The 19,091-nt window shown below is 45.9% G+C and overlaps 3 protein-coding genes across 5 annotated transcripts in view; all 3 read right to left on the bottom strand.

Moving 5' to 3' along the window:
* Positions 1 to 292: 292 nt before the first annotated feature.
* Positions 293 to 9,420, bottom strand: SERPINB8 (serpin peptidase inhibitor, clade B (ovalbumin), member 8). Of its 3 annotated transcripts, none has more exons than XM_006892741.1 (7): positions 9,253 to 9,420; positions 7,416 to 7,553; positions 5,060 to 5,177; positions 3,638 to 3,780; positions 2,943 to 2,951; positions 1,472 to 1,618; positions 293 to 697 (listed from the first exon to the last, which is right to left on the bottom strand). In XM_006892741.1, the coding sequence occupies exons 1-7, from the start codon at positions 9,418 to 9,420 to the stop codon at positions 293 to 295; spliced, it is 1,128 nt and encodes a 375-aa protein (XP_006892803.1). The 3 variants fall into 3 exon arrangements, with proteins under 3 accessions (XP_006892803.1, XP_006892802.1, XP_006892801.1); XM_006892740.1 differs by lacking the exon at positions 2,943 to 2,951 and adding an exon at positions 2,891 to 2,893 and having other exon boundaries at positions 1,472 to 1,624; XM_006892739.1 differs by lacking the exon at positions 2,943 to 2,951 and having other exon boundaries at positions 1,472 to 1,624.
* A 6,902-nt stretch (positions 9,421 to 16,322) lies between these two features.
* Positions 16,323 to 19,091, bottom strand: part of SERPINB10 (serpin peptidase inhibitor, clade B (ovalbumin), member 10) — a 13,108-nt gene continuing 10,339 nt past the window's right edge. Inside the window, exons 6-7 of the mRNA XM_006892738.1 lie at positions 17,887 to 18,042; positions 16,323 to 16,727 (exon numbers count right to left, since the gene is read on the bottom strand). Coding sequence (XP_006892800.1) covers positions 16,323 to 16,727; positions 17,887 to 18,042 — 561 coding nt within the window. The remainder of the gene's footprint in view (positions 16,728 to 17,886; positions 18,043 to 19,091) is intronic.
* Positions 18,489 to 19,091, bottom strand: part of LOC102850608 (alpha-ketoglutarate-dependent dioxygenase alkB homolog 7, mitochondrial-like) — a 1,272-nt gene continuing 669 nt past the window's right edge. Inside the window, exon 3 of the mRNA XM_006892749.1 lies at positions 18,489 to 18,525. Within this exon, the coding sequence (XP_006892811.1) occupies positions 18,489 to 18,525 (37 nt within the window). The remainder of the gene's footprint in view (positions 18,526 to 19,091) is intronic.

The following is a 19,091-nucleotide window of genomic DNA, read 5'->3' as shown; positions in this document are numbered from 1 at the left end:
GCAGCGAGACCAAGGAGTGGAATGTGTGGTGTGGTGAACACTCGTGAAACCGCTCCCTGAAGATCGGGAAGGAGATGCATGAAGCCTGTGCCTGACTTGACCACTGAGAAGTCAGGAACTGAAAGCGCTTCAACACCGGCCTTCAGCTTCCCGCCTCAAAGGCCACACCTCTGGAGCTGGCTGAACCCCGCAGCCACCACATGCCCAGAACAAAGCATCACAAACGGCTGGGCACACACGCTTTATTCTACACTGAACCCCAGTGACCCGCTTGGTGCCTGGCATCTTGTCTTCACGGAGATGAGACCCTGCCACAGAAGAGGATGCTGCCAGTACAGTGATGCCTGACGAACAGCAAGAAGGGGTGGTCTGCACAGAACCTGGGCTCCAGGCTGATGCTCCGGGTATTTCTGACCACCGCTGTGGCCGCAGCTGCCTCCGTGCCCTCCTCGTTGACCTCCACGAAGCACTTGTGTGCAACCTTGGACACGGGCACTTTCTTCTTAGTTGACATCCCAGAAAAGTCAGCCTTGACTTCCTCAAAAGCATCCGTCATTCCGAAACTCCGTAGGAAAGACTCCAAGTCATAACTCTCCTCCAGCTTTAACCGAGGGAGGAAAACTTGAACCTTCCTTCTTGGCATCTTTTCTGGGCTCGTCCAAGCCCTGAACTTATCATAGGTAAGTTCTTTTTCCACCTGGAAGAACCAAGACTTGACTCTGAACATCTAGATGACAATACCCACCTGTCCACCCACAGATGGGCAACCCCCTCTGCACTGGCCACATTCAACTAGAGGTCAGGGCTAGTTTAACACAATTTACAGCTATTTTTCTCCTTCTATACACCAAGCTTCCTTGTCCCCCAATTCTCATCTTCCTCCTGTCTAGTGGATACAAGAGTAAATGAGGAATCATCCTGGACAAGCAGAGATTTTAAGAAAGGATCATATGCCTAACTTAATTTTAATGGGTTTTAATTCAGAAAATTTCTGAACCAACTGGTGATACATATACACACAGGAAACATGTGAGTGTATCACCAACAGATGACATTTATGCACCAAACCAAAAGCCAAGGTCACTGCCTGCGTCAGTTCCGTCCTGACTCAGTGACACTCCTTGGGATTCATGGGGCTATAACCCTTTACGGGAGGAGATTGTACATCTTTCTCTTGAGGAGCAGCTGATGGACTCAAACAGCTGACCTTTGGGTTAGCAGCCTGATGTGTACACATATTCATAGGACAAGCCGCAGTATTGGCTCAGTGCTACGTGGTGGGTTGTGAGGTGGGGTTCACATCAGCTCCATCTCCTAGCAAAGCTATGAACAACACAACGAAAGCCTGCCTGACTTGGGCCGCACAATGGCAGTACTGAGTCCATACAGACGAAAGCCCTTTGGAGATTCTTCAAATGCTCTCTGCCGATGACTGGAGGCAGACAGGCAGGGTCCACCACCAAGGACGTACCTGGGTGAGATCAATGCCCTCTTCAGGAAGAAGAATGACCATGCTCATCTCCTCCCCGGCATAGGGGAGCTCCAGGACCTGGGCGTGCACCTCGTCCACTGAGCCCAGCCGGAACTCCGCCTTCTTGAACATCATCTGCACAGTCTTCTTGTCCTGATGACAACAGCAAGTGGAAAGGGGATGGCGAGAAGCTGAGCACACTTTACCCCAGTTCACATCCTGCTAACTCAGAGAGCCCCTAAGGAACAAATGTCGGAGAATTGCTACTTCCGTGGATTTATTTATGTTATGGACACAAGGTCTTCATTAGCCTGCATGTGTATTGAGTACAGAACGCTGTTGTTTGAGCAGATCAAATATCTAGTGAGAGACGATGGGGTGGACAAAGTAAATGCCATATAGTCAAGTATGTCTCCCCTCAATCCTACAACCGCAGGCCAGAGCCCTCTCCGATCCTGCCTGACATACTTGAGCCCACTGCTACAGTTTTGGAAGGAATTTTTGTTCTTTTCTTTTGAGAAGATACACAGAAAAGCACCCTGTGAAGTGTATAATCAAAACCATTCCCCTAAATTTAAAAAGGATTCGTTAATATTCTGGCCTTGGACTAAAGTGACTAGTTAGAAAGATGACCCAAATGGATGTTTTGTTTTGTTTTCTTAATCCAGTATAATTGTCCAATTCTAGAATTGGGTTTATGACTTTCATTCTCTTGGGAAAGGGACCTTGATAAGAAATGCAACGTTAGCCATTTTTAAACTTGGAATCAAATGTGCTATTATTAGGTTCATGGAGGTCAAAGTTCAAGCTAATAACCCTGGGCACCACCACATTCAAAATAAGTGTACAGGTTAGTGTTCACCAGGTTAGCTTTAATGTCTGCTTGTGCTGTCTTTTGTTTGTTTATTACGGTTTTCTCCTTGTATTTAGAATAAGATTTCAAATGAGCTCAAAAAAGATCAGTAACTACTGTCATAAACAGTGGCCACGGATGTGTTATTTAGCAACCAAGTCTACTGCTGGGGTTTGGACCTGAGTGAAATATAAATATGCCCCATTCAAAGATGGTACCTAAACTCACTGCTATGACCGTGTGTGTGTGTTTCCCCTAAATCTCTGCTAATAATGTTGCTTTCCAAAAATTTTGCCACAGCCCTTTATCCTGAAAGTTCAAGAAACCTGAGGTGGTAGTTTGGATTGTTTGTAAGACTTTGAAGAGAACACATATCCAAAGCAGTGTGATCAGGCTGCCATTTTTGATTGGGGCACAATCGTTTCCTATTTGGGTCTAAATACAACAACATCAACATAGAGAGATATCGGTTGGCCTAATGGACGGAAAGTGATTCTACCAAGACAAAAAGGGGTGAATTTTAATCTGCGGCCCTCAGGCCTGTTTTTCATTGCTTTTGGTCAAACATTCTTCTAGGTGGTATAGCCCTGGTGTGTCCACTTGTCATACAGAGGAAACTTGCTGTTGCTATGAAGCTGAATACTGTGACACTGATGTGTCAAATGTGTTACTGGTTACCCATGGCGAAAAGTGTTTGGTGGAGCTCCCCGATTAAAAGAAGCTTGGAAGCAGGAGTGGCATCCACTTGTGTAAATAGCTTGCCTCCAGGAAACCCTATGAACCTGGAGAAAGGATGAAAGTCACACAAATGTTGAGGACTTTCGTTCATAGGGTCGCTATGAGTTGCCTACGGCTCAATGGCACTTACTAACAACTCCAGGAAACAGACTTGGTTGCCATGCAATGTATACGCTGCTCTTCTTTATGATAACAACTGCTGAACAATCTGGAACCAGTTCAAAATCCCAGTCTGCAATTGGGTAGCAACAAACATACATGGTTGTCCTTGAAACATGAAGAAAATGTCTAAACATACACAGGTCCTGATAGCATCACACTCACATTCCTAGAATGTTAGAAACTTCAACCCAAATAACCAGAGATAGAAGGCAAATTTGTCAAGCATGAAAAAACACAATTATCCATACAAATGCAATTATCTATACAAATTTTCCCATTCTTCAAGAAAACACACGCAGGGGCCTGAAACTCATGCAAAAATAGGTCAAGTGAGTCTTATAATTTCCCCCATTTAGCATCTTTCCCATCTCTTTTACTTTAGGAAGAAGCAGAATATCTGGATATTGTCTCACCTGGTTGCAATGAAAGGGCATTCCTCTTGTGTATTTTTTGTCAAACTGTTCCTTCCACTCTCCTTTGAAGTATATCGCGTTCACGAGGACTAGCTTCGTCAGGGAGTCGATGGCCCCAGGACCCAGCACCTCGGAAATCTTCCCTTTAGAGGAGATGGAAACATTTATTGCTATTAGAGGGTTAGAAACTAAAAGCTACCAAAGCAGATGATGGAGTAAAACTGGGGAAAATGGGATGGAGGGACCCCAGTTGAGTTGCCAACTGAGTGGGGACACTATGACCGCAAAGCTGCTCCTAGCTCTAACATCCTGGGGTGTGTACTAGTGTATGTCAGATGGACAGGAGGGGAAGGGTGGAAGGAAAGGAGGGAGGGAGGGTGGGAAGACAACTCAACAGCATTGGGGGTTTTGGTTTGGTAGATTATTTTCAGAAGTCCCACAATTACGTGTTAACTATGTTGTTATTGTTGTTGTTGCTGTTATGTGCCGTCGAGTCGCCTGCAACCTATAGCAACCCTATATATATACAGCAGCTCTGAAGCCTGCCCTGTCCTGACCAGTCTCACTGCCTCTGACACACCTATCCTCATTGTCCCAGTCACTGTATCAATCCATCTCACCCGGGGTCTTCCTCTCCTGTGCTGTCCCTCCACCCTTCTAAGCGTGGTGTCCTTCTCCAAGGACGGATCCCTCCTGCCCATGTGTCCAAAGTATGTGAAACAGAGTTTCAAAACCCTAGCCTCCAAGGAGAAACTTGGTTTCACCCTCACCAAGACAAACTTATTTGTTTTTTTGGCAGTTTGTGGTATGTTCAGGACTCTTCTCCAGCACCACAATCCGAAGGCCTCGATTAAGTGTGTTCTCCCTGTCTCTGTACCCCAGTGGACAGCCAGCAGCAATGTGTCTCTGGTGAGAAGACATGGACAAGGGGACTCACAGGCTCAACAGGAAGTTCACAGACAAAGAGTTGGGGGCAAATTCCAAGTGGATCACTCCCCTCAGTCATTGCCAAGTTAAAATAGATGGAGAGAGTTATTATGAAAGAAGAGAGCAACTCGAATTACCACAAGAGAGAACATGAACTGTTCTAGCTGAATGTACTTCTGTCTTCAGAGTACAGTAAGAGGGCCTCCCAAAGCTAAGATATGAAGGGTCCCAAGGGGTAGCATTGTTCAGGGGGTTCCCTGTCCTATCTAGAAGGGGAAAGATCTACTATTTGAACAATAGCTTTAAATACCATTTACACTTTGTGATCTGACCCGCCCAAGAGGAACAACAGAACTGTGTTGTGAGCCTGGAAGTGTGGCAATCATCAACAACCAACAACACACACAGTCAGTCCTCTGGTGACCGGGCCACACACCAGCGCCCTCAGCCTCTCTCCCCTGTGACCCCGCGTCTGCACATAGTCAATCCCCTCACCTTCTGTCTTCTCCGAGACCCAGTCGTTTATGTGTTTCCGGGATTCTTCTGCATCTTTGGAGAAGGGCAGCTCCTCCAGTTCAGCCTCATAGAACTGCTGACAGGATTCCTTAAAGGCCTCCAAGGAAAAGCACTGAGTTGGGACCCGTTCCACAGGGTGGTCACAACTTGGAAAAACACTTTGATTTTTGTTCTTTTCACATATTTCTAGACAGGCTTAAGACTCAGTCATATATTCAACTAACAACAACAATGAAGTCCAAGAGAGAGCTCTGCAGATGTGAGGCGGAGGCAGGGAGAGAGAAGCTGCCTACTCTGTACCAGGCATTGTTCTATGGTTTTCTCTCTTAGCCACAATATGTTTAAACTCTCTTTCACTCTTTTATTTTAAATCACCAGCACCTACGATGGTGTCTAAAACATAACTGGTGTATGACAGAAAGGCTGCATAAGAAAATTAGTCAAGCAAGAAAGTGATAACTTTCCTGTTGTCCAAAAGGGACAAGCATTTTAGATCTGGGTCATCATGGTAACCTGGAAGAACGTGAAGCAGGCAGGTCTTTGGTCTAGAGTTCAGAGCAGGAGGAGAGGGAAAGAGTCAGGAAGAGAGGGCTTTAGGAAAAACACAGTGGCATGAAGCATGCGTTGAAACATAAGTTGGGACCAAATCAGAGTCAGAAATGCATTCAAATTCAGAGATACATCACCCATACCTTCGTTTCAGGATAACATGCCTGACAACTGGTTGCCATCGGCCACCCACCCCCTGATCTCAAAGAGAAAATAAGGAAGAAGAACTAAGAAAGATAGAGAGTGGTCCCATTCCCCCCAGTCTTCTCCAAGAACAGGAGTAAAAATCAGACTGACATACAAAAATGAACATCAATCAGCCAGGAGATTCCTGGAGTCACTAGTGGAAGACCCAACCAGCTGAAGGATCCTGAATCATCCCTGAAGTTTTTACACCCAGAGCAGACAGCCCCCCAGTGGACCATTCACTGGCAGGCAGGAGATATCTGAGTCTTCGAGAAGACTGAAAACTCCCACCCAGTAAGAGAAGCATTAATCTCACAATACCATCAACCTGCATATTGTACGGGAGAGTTAATTTGGATTTCACATATTGCATATTGGGCTGTTTTCCTAGACTAGGTACTCTGAGCTGCATGCAGAAGTAATAAGAGGCAGATTTTACTTTAGGAAGACTATGCAGAAGCATTAACAACAATACCTATGTTCAGAATGTAGTGTGGATTTATGAGAACAGAGGGAAGGGCAAGGCCAGGCTCCAACAGGCCAGTTAGAAAGTGATTAAACTGATGGTTGTATACGATACAGTGAAAATCAGAGCCCTGGCAAGAGCAGTTCAGAAGAGGGGATTACACATAAAAGCCCTTAAGAGTTTGATGTAGTTGGAACCAGCAGAAGTGGGGCATGCTAGGATGCCTGTGCAGTATGCTGGACCCTGAGGTCACTGAACGATTAGGAGAGGAGAGGGAGAAGGAAGCTTTGGTCTGGGACTGTGGACAAGTTTAGATGGACCACAGAGAAGCGGCTATCAGAACCACTAAGAATTCATTTTCAAAGGAGATAAACGCTCAGCCTAAGGCCTGGTCATTCCCTATCAGAAAAGAGTGAAGGAAATAAAAGAATATTAATCCAAAGGATTAATGGGCCTTGCACTTCGAGCCTCAAGAATCTGAGACCAGAAGAAGTAGGTGGTGCCTGGCTACCACAATCAACCACTCAGAAACCGATCACTAGACAAGGTACTGGTTAAGGTGGGAGAAAAATGTGGAGCAAACCACAAAATAATACAAGTGGCTTACAGGTCCAATGGAGACAAGTGCAATCCCCAAGACTGTGACCCTTTGTCATCTTTGGAATCTGAACCTGAATTCACCCCCACAGCTCAACTTACAGCCAAGCCATATATGGGCTGACACACCACAGAGGTACTCACGCCATTGAACAGTTATGTGAGATCAAAAGGGCAGCATTTTCCCAGAGATAAAGCTCAGAAATAAAGTAGGAAAAGAAAGAAGGACCAATGGAAATATTAAAAACAAGGATGATGTGAGAAGTGTGTTGTTATATTGCACGATTGCAATCAATTTCAAGAGAAAAAAATATGCATGAGCTGTTGAAGGGAAAACACACTTCTCTGCAAACTTTCACCCTAATCAAAACAAAAAGTTCATAAATAAAGACCTAACTCAGAAGTAATCTGAAAAAGTATAACAACAGAAGCATAATTCCAAGCACACACTTCAGGGGCAGTTTGTCTCCTATTCGTGGCTCCTTTGCAATGTTCCTCTCATTCCCCATGCCCTTCCCATCACTGAATACTACTTACTGACAGAAAATCACACGTCTTTTCTCCAAAGAGCCTGTTGGCAGTTCTCAGCGTGTACTGGGAGCTGGGCTTGTTGACTGCAGCGAGAAGCGATTGGAAATCTTGGTGAACAGCCTCATCTTTGTTCAAGCAAAGTGCCTGTTAATAAAAACACCACCACCAACTGTCCACACTATCTTTCCACCCAGCTTCTGAGCTGTCGCCAAGAAAAGCTCAGAACTGAACATCACACAGGGTTCCTTCCGTCTTATAGGGAACGTGGCTGAACGGTCTAGCACCGGCTTTCCCACTCTCTTCACCACGCTTGGCATTGGGGGGTTAGATTATTCTTCGTGAGGGGGTTTGTCACGTACACAGAACATTCTCTGGGTGGCCAAAGAGTCTGTAGTACAGTGCTAACCTGAAAGCAGTTCAAGCACATCAGACAGTAGTATGGTTAAAAGATCTGCTTTACTTAAGACAATCATTTCTATTGTTGTTTGGGGCCATCAAGTTAGTTCTCATGATCCTCTATGTACAACCAAATTAAACCCTGCCCAATCCAGTGTCATCTTCACTGTCTCTGCTATGTCTGAGCCCGTTGTTGAAATCACTACATCAATCTATCTTGTTGGAGGTCTTTACTTTTTACTCGACCCTCTAATTTACTAAGCAAGACGTCCTTCTCCAGTGAGCGGTCTCTCCTGCAAGCATGTTCAAAGTTTATGAGGTGACGTCTTGCCAACCTTGCTTCTAAGGAGCATTCTGGTTGCACTGGCTCCAGGACAGATGGGTTCCTTCATCTGGCAGTCCCTGGGATGTTCACTATTCTTCACTGAGGCCACAATTCAAAGGAATCAGGGGTGTTTTATTTTTAAGTTCTCAATACTACAGATATTTTTAAAAATCCTATGGACTAGTTCTGCTCTGTAACACCTGCAGTATCCTCGAGTCAGAACTGACTTAATTGCATCTAAAAAGCACTGCCTGTGCTGAGCAGTCCGTGCTGCTGCACTCTGGCAGGTGGCCACAAGATGGCAGGCGTGACCTTCAGTTTGACAACTCACGCTGCTGCGAGGGTCAGTCACCTGCAGGTGATCGGTGACATCTGCTCCAGCAGGTTTATTCCAGCCAGGGGGGCATGGTAGAATAAACCTTATGGCCCCGAAGAATAAAAAAAAAGACAAAATGAAAATGTTTAATCAACCCTTTTCTAGATGTTGACAGACCTAGATGACGTTTTCACGACCAAGTCAGCCTGAGAATGAAGCTGCTTCTGGTTATTTGCCATCGAGCTGGAACTGACTCACAGCTGACCCTCCAGCAGGTTTTCAACGGTAGTAAATCACACAGGAGGAGATCGCCCTCCTTTTTTCCCCTGTAGAGTAACCATCCCAACCCAACTGTGTGTGCAAACACTGCAGGGGTCTCCCCAGCTGGGGTCCCTGGATGTGCTGCAGGCAGTGATCACCCCCCCCAAAAAAAACCCCACCAGTCAACTGTTAGTACAAAGGCTGGAGACTCCAGTGCATCCAGAGACATCCCAAAAAAAGGACTTAAGAAGGATTGACTAGAAATTGTAAAAAAAGGGGCATTGATCAATTGTAGTTATTGTTATAAAATAGAACATATATGAATGAGTGAATTTCATTAAAGTGAACCAACTAAAAATGAAATGCACATTGTTTTCACATGGGAGGAGAAGGACTGACAATCTACTTCGAAACGGCAGCTTTTGAAAACACTACGGAGTCACAGATCTAGTCTGACACATGGGGCCACCACAAGGCAGGATGACAGCCCGTATTGCAGAGGCAGGAGAAGCAAGCTGCTCTTCCTATGGGACAGGCTCACGTACCTGGGACATCTGGGTGGCTGTGTTCCCTTTTGCCCCCATGAGGACCATGGCCAGGGCAGAGGAGATGCTCAGTGGAGAGAAAAACACATTCTGGGACTTGTTCTCATCACCCAGTGTTTTCAATAAGTTGATGGCAAAGGTGCCATTTGCTTCACAGAGCTGGTCCATCAGGGGGATCTGACCAAGAACAAAGAAGAGAAGCACTTGACCCTTTATGGTCACTGAGTCATTAGCATCCTGTGCAGGAAATTGGTGGTGGTAGCAGGCTGGTGGCCCCCCAAAATGGTCACACCCTAATGCCCCAAATGAGAGTTATCTTAAGAGGCAAAAGGGATTCTGCAGACGCGCCTTAAATGGGGACATTTGAATTAAGGCTTTAGGAAGAGGAGGGAATCCTGGAATTGCTGGATGGTCTCAGAGCAGGCTCAAAGGTACTTACAAATTTTGAGAAGGGTCAGTAGAACTGTGCCCGAGGAAACACAGGCTGGCGTGACTCAGGGTCACAGGCTGAGACCTTCTATTGTTGTCAGGTTCTGGCATGTCTCCTATGGACCCGGCCTGATCTGAACCCTGCCCAATCCTGCAACCTCCTCAGGTTCTCTGACACTTGAGCCCATTGTTACAGTCACTGTGTCAATCCACCTCCTTGGTCTTCCTCTCTTTTACTGACCCTCCATCTTTCTAAGCATGGTGTCCTTCTTCAAAGACTGGCCCCTCCTTACACCTCGTCCAATCTAGAAGGTAGAAAAGGCTAAGAAATCACTGTCCTCATTCCCAGTTCCCAGCAAAACCAGTTTGAATCTGCCAACTGCTTCCCTGAAGTAAGATGACTAAATAAGTCCCGTGTGATTAACTGCCTCTGATAACTCCCTGGAGGGTCAGCTATGGGCACATTCACTCGAAAGTACGCAAGAACAGGCCAGGCTTGGTGGTCCTCTGAGAAGGATGCTGTGGTCACACGGTCTGGGGATCCTGAAATGGTCTGAGCCCCTGACAGCAAGTGGAGGTGGCTGGACTCAATTTTATGATCTGGAAAGCCACGCATGGTATTTTAACAAATGTTTGCATTAAACATTTTAAGAGTTTTGGGAAAATAACCTGGCTCACTAGGGTGGCACATGTCTGGGGAACCTGTTGGATGACCACTGACCATAGATCAAAAATACCCACTGCCATGGATTCAGTGAGACTCATAGGCGCCCTCGGTTTTGAAGGCTGTCCTTCATTACGTGAGCGGACTGCCCACCTCTGGGATAGCCAGGAAGCATGTCCCTCTCTGTGCCACCAGAACTCCACGTCATAGTCCTGGGCCGCCGAAATGTGGGGGAAACATCTTCATCCAGAGGGAGTGGCCAGGCTGGGGGCTGGTCACAAGGGGTTGTGCAGGGAGTTGGGGCGCTCCCTGAATTCTCAGGTGCGTCATGGTCATCAGTTAAGTGAGGAGCGGGTTTGGAATGAGGGCAGCATTACATCTCATTTGAAATTTGTGGGCGCACCCATTGAACCCGTGACCGCAACAGGCTGGGCTGGGCGGCTGTGAATCTGATTCGACACTGGTGAGAGGCTGGGAGCCGGGTCACAGGGCGTAGAGAAAGGGTGAGCCTTGGGTCATGCAGGACGCAGGGCTCAGCCAGGAGGGGGGATAGGTGTCAGGTGAGACAGGGGGCTGCCAGGTGAGACAGAGGGTTAGTCAGGTGAGATCGGGTGGGGGGTGGCCAGGTGAGACAGGTGAGCGGCCAAGAAAGACAGGGAGGGCGTGGCAAGGAGATACAGAGGGGTGGTCGGCTGAGCCAAGGGGACAGTCAGGTGAGACCGGGTGATCAAGTGAGATAAGATTGCGGCCAAGAGAGACGGGGGCGGGGGGGGGGGGGGCCTGAGGAGAGAGAAGGACATTCAGGTTAGATAAGGAAGCGTCCATTCAAGAAGACTCTTAAGGAGCAAAGCAGCCAGGAGCAGAGGGGTCCAGGTGCGTCCCGCGCTCACCCCAGGCCCCAGTTCCAGGCGAGACGAATCTGTGCCAGGTTTTCCAGCTTCGCTGCCAATCCCGCCCACTCAAGATCAGAAAGTCCCCGCCCATTCACCGGAGTAGCAAATCCGAAGCCGGAATTATAGTCTCGCCCACTCTAATTGGCGAATCGCGAAGCAGCGGGGTGCACAAAGCGCGCTTTCAGGCCTCTGCGGGTTTCTGGGTTCTCGCTGGAACCCGGTGGGATTCGTGACCACTGACCCCGGCTGCCCTCGCCTTCTCCCCAGCGGCGGGCCCCTCGCCCCGGAGGCCGGCCGCACCCTCCTCGGTCCCCGGGGACCCGGTACCTGCAGGCGCCGCCGCCGCCGCTGCTCTGGGCGCTGGTCCTCTGCTTCTGTCCCTGCGCCTCGCAGCCTCTGGCCTCGGGGAGGCCCGCCCCCGATGATGCCTTCCCGCCCGGGGAGGATGCCTGCCCGCCCCAGGAAGGATGCCTGCCCAGCCCGGGGAGGATGCCTGCCCGACCTCCCCCCGCCCCCCAGGATGCCTGCCCGCCTTGGGATGATGCCTGCCTAGCTCTGTGCAAGACTAGTTATGAAATTGGACCTGACGTCGCAAAATTCAACACCACTTGCCCAACACCGGACTCTTGAGTCATGGCGACCCGGGGTTAGACCCAGTGGAAATGCGCTCCCTGGGATTTCACAGCTGTAATGTTTATGGGAAGCAGGTCCTCAGGCATTTTATCCTCCTTGCTGTTGGATGGACTCAAACTGCCCACCTTTAGATTAGCGACAAACTACGTGTGTCCCCTAGGTAGCAGGTAATGTGTCTGCCTGGCCTGCAGACTGAAAGTTCAGCAGTTCAAGTACACTACTTGGTCTCTGGAGACAAGTTGGGTAGTCTCCTCTCACCCTCAGAAACCCATGGAGTTGCAATCTACTTGACACTGTGTGTGTGTGTGTGTGTGTGTGTGTGTGTCTTAAAGTATAACCAATGATTTCCAACAGATTAGAAATGGCATTAACATCCAAATCTAGTCTATATTAATCTATACATGAGTAATAATGAAATAGATACATATATATTATGCATGCTCCAAGACAACTAAAATAAAAAACCCTTTATTAGAAATAACACAACTTCAATCACTAAAATCGAATGAAAGCAGTAAGATTGGGCTTCTGTTTTTCTTTAAACATTGCTTGAGTGATTTGGAATATTGAAATTTGAGGATCTGGTTTTAAGTTGCATTTTTTTCCTAAACATGGATTGATGACTATCACTAGGAAAACATAGCCCAGATGATGGTTGATTTAAATGGAATACAGACTTGTGGTTTGAACTATATTAAGCCAAGCTGACACTTGGTTTTCAGTTCATGTACTAAATACACCAACTCTGGTGTCATAGTCCATAGGGAGCAGCAGGACCAACGCAAATGCCGCACCCCTCTTGCTGTTTAAATCTACAAGCAGCTCAGAGGGAAGAAGATGGGCAATCTCTTCTTTTGCAGATTATAGCCTCTGAAAACCCACTGGGGGACTGAATGTGTTCCCACTCAACTACAGAACAACACAATAACGCAGGGGAGCTCTGGGGGCCTAGGCCATAGAGAATTGCACTGCTGACCCAAAGTGGTGCCTCTCAAGCCACTGGACTCTGCAGGATAAAGATAGCAATCTCCTCCCGTGAGATTTACGGCCTCGGAAAGCCTGCTAGAGCGATGGGTTCTGACTTGGTGGCACCCAACAACAGCAAGCTACTGAATGCTTTGCTGACAAATTGTCAGGTACCTACGGAAAACTAGCCTTGAAAGCAGGAAGCCTGTGTTCTCATCACTACTGATCTCATTACCAGAGGAAGGATAATCCAACCTAAATATTATGAGATGGCTAAACATCAACACCCAGCACTGGAAACGGGCAGCCTTTTATTAATCATATGGTCTCCTGTACTCCCAGCCTGGGAAAGAAGGACACCATATGTGGACCAGGACCATGCGGGGCAGAACTTGGCTGCACAGAGAACCAGCAAGAGGTGTGGGAGGAAGACTTTGTAGTAATGAGAGGGCGAGGTGCCCCTGATACCTGCAATAAATAGTAATTGGTCTGAATCATTCAACAGGCCAGCACAGGAGGTGGATAAATGGTATCGACTACTTTTCTAATGAATGAAAATGGCAAACAAGGAGAGACAAGAATGAATTGTCAATGGGCATTTGGAGATTTTGCAAAACCACACTCGATTCTGGCTCCACTCACCCAGGACCGCACGTTCCCCACACAGTGGCTCATGACCAGGAAGTGTCATCTTCCTCTTTCTCTCACACCCTCCTAGTGACCATCCCCGCCTCCACCCATCTGGTGGCCTATGAGACTAGCCACATGGCCTCCTTCCTGCCCGCAGTCAGGAGTGCTCCCTCGTGATTCAGGCACTGCATGCGCCCCACTTCTGTGTTTGGGACACACCTACTCTGCCCCTTCTAGTGCCAGACTTGGGCCATGCCAGGAGCAGCTGCCTTCTGAGCCAGCAGCCATTCCTTCCAGAACCAAGGGCTCTGCCCAGGATAGCCTTTGGGCCAACAGGAACTACTTCAGGGGCTGCTGAGCCTGGACCAGACAGAACCTCCAGAGAGGCCATGTGCACTGGCCCCGCCTCTTTCTAAGCTGGTAAGAACCCTTCCAGCACCAGCTGCCCTGCCTGTCTCAGCATCCTTCTAGGCAGACAGGAAGTTCTCCCAGGATCAAAGGCCCCATCTCCAGCTACCCACAGACCAGCAGGAGCTCCTACCAGGATGAGGCATCCTCCCAAGTCCAAGATGATAGGAAGCCCTTTGAACACCAGATCTCCTGTCCCCTGTTCCCTCTCCTCGACTGGGACCAGTACTGCCTGTGTGCCCTAACCCTTAGTTTTCTCCTTTGATTTTTTTTCCCCCTTTCCATTTATTTTGCTTTTTTATTTCTCTTGCTTCCTCTAATCTCTGGTGCAATAGTCCACAGGGAGTTGTAGCAGGCCTCACTTATCTAGCTGATTGAATCCATTAGATGCACTGAAGGGAAAAGATGGACAATTTCCTCCTGTGAGATGGGATTTACACCCTCAGAAACCCAAAGCAGGGTCAGTTGTGTTGTTGCTATTGTGTATCAACGAGTTGGAACCAGCCCATAGCTGACACTCTAGCAAGTTTTCAGAGGCAGCAAATTGTGAGGAGAGTGACCACTTTTCTCCCCAAAAGCAACTGGTGGATTCGAACTCTATGCATTTGAGTTGGCAGTGCTGCTCCTCAACACTAGGCCACCAGAGCCCAGCTAACTGTGAGTGGATTCTAATTCCAAAGCAATGATGTTTGGTGAGACAAAAGATCTTACGGGCCACATCCTGAGGCACCTCCTCCGACATCCATGGAGGATTGTGATGGGACTGGAAAGTGGCCCATTCCACCCTTAATTCTACAAACATTTGGTTTATCAGTACAGGGGGTCATGTCAGAGCTTCTTCATCGTGTCATATACGTGTATTTGGCAGACACAATTCCATCTACGACAGTCACGACTCTGAGTAGAGTCCTTGGCAAGTGACAAGATGCTTACAATGAAGAGTATAATTGAGATCAAAAGTAACTGATGTCTTAAAAATCCCTTACGCAGGCATATCCTTTGAGAGCTCCTGATCTCAGTTCCTCTAACAAAGGTCTAGGGACAAGTATGCATGGCCCTAGTCACACACACACACACACACACACACACACACACACAGAGGGAGAGAGAGAGATATTTCTTGGAAGTTCAAATAAGACAAAAATAACTTCTGGTGTTACATTTAGCTGAAACATTATGCCTTCTTATAGCTGCGCACTTACATATATAAATGAAACTTTTATTCTTCCAACTTATAAAATTTTTAAATCCAGGTGGGTGGATATGTCTAAGAATTTATGCTTAGTTGTTAATATGTGTAAAAAAATAATTACTTGGAAATAATCTTAGATTCACAGAGAAGTTGCAAAGATAACACAGGGAAGTTTTCCAGCCTGTTCCTCAAGAAGGTTCCCATTTTCCATCCCCACTCATCCCACAGCACCCCTCTTGTATCTTCCATCTCTCATCCAGTATCTCCATGCTCCATCACCATCACATCTTCTTTGTTTTATCACTATTCCTCAGAGAGTACCCCGAGTTCCGTCACCATCCTTCATGATGTTGTTGTTGGGAGCTCTGTCTCTCATAGAATACCTCCATCTTCTATGTTCTGTCACCGTCCCTTAGAGAATGCGTCCATCTCCCGTGTCTCATCACCATCCTCATAGAATACCCATGTTCTATCACCATCTCTCAGAGTATCCCCGTGTTCCATCACCACACCTCAAAGAACACTCCCATCTTCCATGTCCCGTCATCATCCTTCCTAGATAGACTACTTCTGCCTTTTATGTCTGTTCCATCACCATCTCTCAGAGTACCCTCATCTTTTATTTTCATCACACCCCTCATTGAATACCCCAACTTTCATGCCCCATCACCCTCCTTCATAAATAAATTCTGTATTTTATGTTCTATCACCATCCCTCATAGAACTCTGCATCTTCCTTGTTCCCTCACCTTCCTTCAGAGCGCCCCATCTCCCTTTTCCAAAGTTATTTTTCAGTAATTTATTAAAAAGTAAATAACATTCTCAAGAATCTTATTTTATTTGCATCATATTGTTTGAACTATAGGTATTTTGACATACTTGACTTATTTTGTCATATGTCAAAACATTATGAGAAAACTGGCCTCAGTAAAGGATTTTCAAAATACGCTAAGCAACAAAGATCGTTTGGTGACCAGGTAGCTCAAAAACTATAAGACATTTATTAATTTTATGAAAGTATTTGTGAAATGTTAAAACAATGAAGGGGAACAAAAATCAAATAAAATGTTAAAGTGGGGAACTCCTGCTTTCCTCTCTAGCTGTATATATAGCTTCAGAATATAGTCTTTTAAGATTTCTAAAAAATATTCAATCTTGAAAAATGTCCAAATAAAAATCTTCATTATAATTTTTGTTTTCCCTCTGGTGGGACTTTTTCATGCTATAAAGTTGTTCGCCGAGAAGGATACCAGGTTCAAGGGGAGCAGAATCTCCCATAAAAAAGGATGCATTTTGTTTTGTCATGCCTGATGAGAAACAGAAACGGGTGGTCCACATTGAATTCAATAGAGGGGACCCGAATCCTGAATCTTATCTCACTCCCAGAGCCAGCTGCAGCCTCTGTCCCTTTTTCATTTATTTCCACAAAAGACTTGTGGAAAACATTGGACAGATAGAGGTTCCTCTCTGAAGACATTCCTGAGAAATCAGCTTGGCTCTGGTTAAAGGCATCACTCATCCCCAGGCCACTCAGGACGGACCTGAGGTCATAACTTTCTTCCAGCTTGAACTTGGGAAGGTGCAGCTGCACCTGGTACTGCTCCATCATGTCTTCACTGGTCCATTCACTCAGCTTCTCGTAGGTGATGGCCTCCTCCAGCTACGGATATGAAACCAGAAAATTCAAATCAGTGATTCCAAAGGGGAATGAGAGATACTGGTTTAATGAGATCTGTTAGAAACGCACATGGACTAGGTGTTACTTGGATGACTTTATGATTCTTTCTATTACTCAAGAGCTGGGGCCAGTCCTTGGAAAAAGATCATGCTGGCAAAGAATGAATGAATCAAAGAGAAGACCTTCAAGAAGAAGAATCAACACCATGACCCAACCAACAGTGGACTCCAGTATGATGCAGCTCATGGGGATGGTGCAGGGTGGGTCAGGTTTTGACCTGTTTATTCATAAGGTCACTAAGAGTTAGCAGTCAACTTGATGGCATCTCGCAGCATTAGGGTCATAGGAACAAATAGGTCTAGCACACAGGAAAAGCAAGCACTGTGCAAAGAAAAGGGTCCACCTCTCTTGTGAGAGACTGATATTCATTCAGGTTAGATTTAAAAGTGATTCATACATATGGTCTGATCACAGTTTAGTCAGGCTTAATAATAATAATCATCACCTGGTTGACACACAAACAGTAACTTGAAGATGGTATTGATGTAGAACATTGCTGATAAACAATACTGAAAAACGCAAAAAGCCAACTCGTTAACTCTTTGGCCATAAGTTGATTCCAACTCCTGGAAGCTTTGAGAGATAATTAGTATTTTAGGAATACTTATCTAAGGATAGATTAATGTCATGATTTAAAAGGTATATTTAGGCATCAAATGACAAAAAATATTGATCAGGTAGGACCTCCTGCACTTCCTGAAGATTTACTATGATCAATTCATACAATTTTGTGCCTTAGAAGAGAGTGTCTGGGGAGAGGGGTGGGCAGGGAGGAAAGTGTTTAACAGTAAATGAATGGAAACCCAGTCTCTGTAAACTTTCACTAAAATAAAAAAATGCTGAAAAAAAAAAGAAGAGAGCATCTATACATTGTATGTGACCAACTGGTACTTGAAGTGTGGGTGATTACGTAATGTTTATGAGAAGTAATAATACAAGCCTTACAAGACTTCATAAAGCTTACACATTATGAGTGGATGTCAGTTCCTAGCCTTCCAACTAGGGTGAGGAAGACAATGTCCTTGGGTTTTCCCCAGCAAGGTGAACTATGGAACCATCTTCAAGTCAGACAGAAACGTACCTGATCCAGTCCACCAACATCTTCTGGCAGCAGTATCAGAAGGCTGAGGTCACGACTCTCATAGTAAAGTTGAAGACCCTTGGCTTGTGGCTGTTCTATGTGAAATACAGGGAGTTTTGCTTTCATTGACATCATCTGTACTGGTTTGCTTGTGGTCTGTAAGAAATATGTAGTAAAGTCATTAGAGAGATGTTCCATCAAGTGCATCATTCCTTATAGTTGGTTCTCAGTTACCTGAAGGCACTGGTGAAGTTTGGAACCTTTTTGTGAATATATTGACCAGATGTTGCTCCTGGAAAAAGATACTCTACTTGATAGAAATGCTAAAAAAGAATTTCTGAATTCCTGTCTCTACCACTTTTGTGGCACCTTACATAAAATCATAGCAAAATAAATTCTACCAAATAAGGGGAAAAGTATAAAACTTTATGCAAACTATGTAAGAGTCAGTGATTCAGTAATTAAATTGTATATTATATTCAAACATTTTAGAAAATACTATGGTATCATAAAAACTGAAATCCATATATTGTAGACTTATCATCTAGGAGCTCTGCTAACTAAAAGACCAATGATTTGAACCCACTAACTGTGCCACCGGACTAAGAGGAGACAGCCTCCTTGCATAGAAACTTACAGCTGTAGAAATTCAATGGGGCAGTTTCACTCTGGTGTAGGGGACATTACAAGGTGAAATCAACTTGGTAGCAATAGGTTTTAGACACATTATCTGGTGTACATAGGGATCAGTATCAATGTCAAAGCATATCCATCTGCTAAGGTGGTGGATACAGGACCTGGTTGTCCACACTGAGAACTCCAGGAGGGTGCAATTATCCTAGACAAGAATATGATGGCACTAGTGTGAGTCTTCCTCAGGTTCCTTAGGTTAGACCTTCCTTGTCTCTAGGGCATCAAGCCATGTTCTGTGTTTAGAAGGATAGAGCCTATCTTTAGTAGCAGAGAATATTAGGAACATAAAGAAAACCAAGAGAGAGAGGCATAGGACAGAGATTATGCTTTTTTTTTTTTTTCAGCGTTTTTCCAACTTTTATTCTCTCTCTCACACACACACACTGAGTCTGTGAAAGATTGGCATAGCTCCTGGCGTTATCGGGATGTGGGGTCTGTGCTCACCCCCCAAAAAGAGTTGGTCAGCATTTCTTCAACTTTATTCAAACACACACACACACACACACACACAC

The sequence above is a fragment of the Elephantulus edwardii genome, unplaced genomic scaffold (assembly GCF_000299155.1).
Source record: "Elephantulus edwardii isolate Elephantulus edwardi_28Jun2011 unplaced genomic scaffold, EleEdw1.0 scaffold00118, whole genome shotgun sequence".
Lineage (NCBI taxonomy): Eukaryota > Metazoa > Chordata > Mammalia > Macroscelidea > Macroscelididae > Elephantulus > Elephantulus edwardii.
This window is presented reverse-complemented; position numbering and strand designations above follow the sequence as displayed.

Coding starts and splice junctions, on each gene's coding strand:
- SERPINB8 (XM_006892741.1), bottom strand. CDS start 9,420: ATGGACCAGCTCTGTGAAGCAAATGGCACCTTTGCCATCAACTTATTG. Junction 5,178..7,415: donor AGACGTGTGATTTTCTGTCA/GTAAGTAGTATT, acceptor TTTTCCTTGGAG/GCCTTTAAGGAATCCTGTCA. Junction 698..1,471: donor AGGGCATTGATCTCACCCAG/GTACGTCCTTGG, acceptor TGGTTCTTCCAG/GTGGAAAAAGAACTTACCTA.